Source organism: Triticum urartu, chromosome 5A (assembly GCF_056163025.1).
Source record: "Triticum urartu cultivar PI428250 chromosome 5A, HENAU_Tu73, whole genome shotgun sequence".
In the NCBI taxonomy this organism is placed as follows: Eukaryota; Viridiplantae; Streptophyta; class Magnoliopsida; order Poales; family Poaceae; genus Triticum; species Triticum urartu.
The window spans coordinates 563,389,985-563,394,175 of NC_141877.1; the positions used below are offsets into that span (position 1 = coordinate 563,389,985).

The 4,191-nt window shown below is 51.7% G+C and overlaps 1 protein-coding gene across 1 annotated transcript; it reads left to right on the plus strand.

Moving 5' to 3' along the window:
• Window positions 1-347: 347 nt before the first annotated feature.
• LOC147972896 (uncharacterized) lies at window positions 348-3,436 on the plus strand. The gene has a single exon (XM_087521728.1). The coding sequence runs from the start codon at window positions 471-473 to the stop codon at window positions 2,445-2,447; it is 1,977 nt and encodes a 658-aa protein (XP_087377854.1). The 5' UTR covers window positions 348-470; the 3' UTR covers window positions 2,448-3,436.
• The last annotated feature ends 755 nt before the right edge of the window (window positions 3,437-4,191 follow it).

A 4,191-nucleotide genomic window follows, 5' to 3' on the forward strand; every position in this document is an offset into this window, starting at 1 on the left:
TTTTCAGATATTTCTGACCCAGAGATGCTAGAGGCGCTAGCTTGTCGAGAAGCGCTGAACCTAGCTTTGGATTTATCAGTTGAACACATTATCATCGTATGTGATAACAAGACTGTGGTGGCAGATATCAATAACGGAACTGAAGGCCCATACAGTGCCATTATCCGTGCCAAGGCGAGGAGTTTCAGAAGCTGTGAGTTTATTTTTGAAGGTCGGGCGAGGAACATTGATGCCCATAATTTAGCTAAATTTTTGTTTTCTTTAGATGTTGGTCATCATTTGTGGCTGGGAGTACCCCATGACCAGTTTGTTATTCCTGTAAACCGTTCGGCATCGCCATAATAAAGCTTTGGTTTACCACTCAAAAACAAAAAAAAAAGTTGGATCAGGCAAACGGCAACGGCGGCTCCTGTCTTCCCCTACCTCCTGTTCTTCTCCTTCCTCCCTCCTCAATTCCCTTGTACTCGAGCATGATTCTCTGTAATGGAGTGATTCGCGAGTTGGAACCTAACATCTGGTATCAGAGCCCTCTCACCACCCTTCCAAATTCGTCCAAATTTCTTCCCCATTTTTTCCCCACCACCACCACCATGAATTCCGAGCTGAAGGCCTACCTGGACAAGCTCCACGCAGAGACTAGGGCACAATACGCTGAAATCCACAAGCAACTCCATCTTCAGGAGGCCCTGCTCACCAAGCCCTCCACGGGAGCACGGCCTCCGCCCCTGACACGCTCGGCCGTCGCGGCCTTCGACGGCGGCATCTCCATCGACACCATCCCTGAGGTCGTCACCGACGCCTTCTCCGCCACCACCCATGCCCAGGAGGCCCCCGCGGTCACCCATGATGCAGCCCCGATCTGCATAGCGACGGCGCCCGTCACCTGTTCGACGGAGTGCTCGACCCAGGTCGACGCCATCGTCAGGTTCAACGAGGCCCACGAAGCCGCCACCACCATCCGCCTCGGGCCCTTGGTCGACCTCGTCCACCAAGAGGTCGAGCAGCTCGCACCTGTGCAGGCAACCGCCTCCATCCGCACCGGCACTCCCTCTACCGTCGAGGTCGTTCCTCCCGTGGCGGCCATCACCGACGTCGACCCTAAGGCTAGCGTGCAGGAGCGGGATGACTCACCACTGCCCTCCATCAACACCCTGACCCCAGCAGCGACTGAGATGGACCACATCATGGTCCTTATCGTCTCCAGCAGCCTTACTGCACTGGCGCCGACCAAGTGCTCCACAGAATACGCCGTTCACGTTGGCGACTGGGTGAAGCCCCTGTTCGCCCTGAGTATGTTCTACGCAACCTATGCACCATCCAGCTTAACTCACCTTGATCATCTAGAACCCCTGCGGCACCCGTCACAGATTGCACAAGCAGAATATGGCACTCACCTTGTGGACAAGAGCAAAAATTGGGGCCTATCACCACTGTGGCAGGGGATCGAGCAACCATGGCCGCCACCTTCGCGAGTGCGTATCGGATATATGGGACACCTATTCAGGCCAAGGCCGTGGCCGTCGCTCAGATATCATTCAGATGCATGCTACCCTGAGGAGCGATGTTCAGGTATAAGTTTCCATGAAGTTTCCTGGTTCTTTCCTTGGCTAGTTCTGTTGCTATTCAGAAATGTGGTTTTCCTTCAAGTTTCTTGTTGTGAGATGATTCCAATGGAAGAGGCTGTCAGTTTCCAATCTGTTGAGATTTTGCAACATATATCTGATGACCCAAGGTTGCTCCTGTGGTCACCAACTAGTGCAGAGAGTTTAGTCAAGACAGTGGTGCAGGAAATACTTTGCAATGGAATCTTGCATATTTTTTCCGGCAACGGCAGAGCGGTACAGGGTTATGATGGAACCAAGCTCCGACCAAGACCATGGCCACTGTTCGAGATCAATCAGGAGACCATCCAGTTGAAGCTACAACGAACAATATTTCCAGGTAATTGCCAAGCAGTACATGTGGTGTTCGAGCAATACCTATGTGGTCAGCTTTATCTAAATGTACTGAGCATGTCAGTGTATGAGCAAATTTTGAATCACATGGAAATTCAAGGGAGTGGCCATTTCTCTACAAAATGCAGCTCTCTTTGGGATCTTCTGTCGATTTTGATCGTCTGGCCTATTTGTTGTTGTGAACAACCCTTCAGTTATTTGCAAGGCGCACATCCACAGTTTTGGCGTCCATTGGAAGGTGCTGCCTATTTCTGTGATCGAGTAACATGTATTGCTGAACATGGAAAGATGGGTTCAGAGGGAACACAGAGGAGGCAAGTTAACTGTGAGAATCTGTTGACTTGTGCATCCTATATGGTGCTGCTGCTGGAAGGTACTAATTGTTGGGAACCCATACCCAAATTACATTGGAGAACATTGCTTCAAATAAATCAGTGGTGGAGACGAAAAATGATACGACAGTATGGGGTCGGGAAGGCTGCATGTGTGTAATTTGAATGCCGCTCGGCAATGAAGACGCATCGACTTCGACTGTAATTCTAGGGAGCAGTTGTTTCACTTGGTTTGCAAGTTCCCATTCGACGAAACACCCATGGCAATTCCCTGCTTCAGCCATTGCCAGTATTCAGGCCCTATTTCACATGAATACTTTTACTGCATCTGTGACTATACTGAAGATTTATTCACAGATGTTTCAAGATTGGATTGCTCCATTGCCTGGCAGTAAGTCAGCTAGTTCTTGTCACTTTGAGCAGTTTTGGGATCCTAGCACCGGCAACAGCACCTTGTCACTTTGGATTTCTGACTCATTGGAAGAGATTGCTCACTGTCGGGAAATGTTGAGTGGTGGCCTAAATTCAGTGGATTCCATGGCGTTCTCTTATGACTACAAGCAAGTTCCTTTTCAAGCAGGGAGGGGTGTCATCGTAGTCATTGCCGTCTTCACTCAAGGCTCCGTCGACCACGAATACTACTCTTGCTTCGACCACGACAGCACTGGCACCGTCTACGCCATCGGCACCTTCTTCGATCGGGTCTCCACGGGCCGCGACTTCTATGCCCAACTCGCTGAAGTCTACCCCAACTTCGGCTACCACCACAACCCCGACCAAGTCGAAGAGCATCAGTTGCAATGGGATCCGGGTGGCTCTCAGAGGCATCGGCTTGGGGTCAAGCCGAGTCTCAAGGAGGGAGGGATGTTAGGAGCCCATGTAGCCCATACGCATACTTGGTGGGCTTCACATGGGCCAGGCCCGGCTACCGCTACCGGCTACAAGTACACGAAGGGAGAGCAGCAACCGATGATCCAAGTTGGATCAGGCAAACGACAACGGCGGCTCCTGTCTTCCCCTACCTCCTGTTCTTCTCCTTCCTCCCTCCTCAATTCCCTTGTACTCGAGCTTGATTCTCTGTAATGGAGTGATTCGCGAGTTGGAACCTAACAAGGTACATGCTCAATTGGTGCCTCACCATTGACCCTCTTTGGATCGTTGTCTTGGTCTCCCTTATGTTCCTCAAGAAAGATCTGCATTGGAGATGTGCCTAACCAAAACCCACCTGTTAATCTCCCTGACACGATTTCAGAGCAAAGGTGCAGACACCAACCTTATATTGGAGACAATGGGAGCGATGCCACTCCCCTGTTTTAAGGGAAATTTTGGAGCGGGCAAGAGAAGTCATTGAGAGGCGGCGGCGGCGTCGCTTCCGGGTTGTAGCCTTGTAGGACTCTGGTGGGGGTTGCCCGTGAGGAGGCGAAGTCGTCGATGTGGCCGGGGTTGTGCGCGTCGAGGATGCAGGGTAGCGGGGCGGTGGTGGAGGTCGTCCTCTCGGTGGAAAACTGGCCGATGCACCTAGATCCGTGGAGCTCAATCTTTGTTGGCCGGAGGCGGTGGCGGTAGCGGCCCTGCACCGAATCTGGTGTGGGATGAGGGGCACCGCCCGGTGGTGGGTTGTAGGCGGCAAATCCTAAACGGCGCTCGCTGCGCCCGTTACAGTACGATTACCCCAAGTGGTTTTGCTGCTTCCATGAGACCTCCTATGTTTGAGGGTATCCACTAAAAGAGGTGGCGCGTGAGAGCAGTCTTATGGTTTCAAACCATGAGTTGCTATGACGCCATTCTCGGCAAACCTGAAGGGGAGCTTGATGCTCAACAGGCACAAGCCTTTCAGAAAATGGATACTCTGTTTAAGGCTGCTCTCTTGAGTGTTCTTGGTGAGAACATAGTTAATGCTTATG

What these genes read in the sequence shown, in the direction of transcription:
- LOC147972896 (XM_087521728.1), top strand. Translation starts at nt 471, where the DNA reads ATGATTCTCTGTAATGGAGTGATTCGCGAGTTGGAACCTAACATCTGG.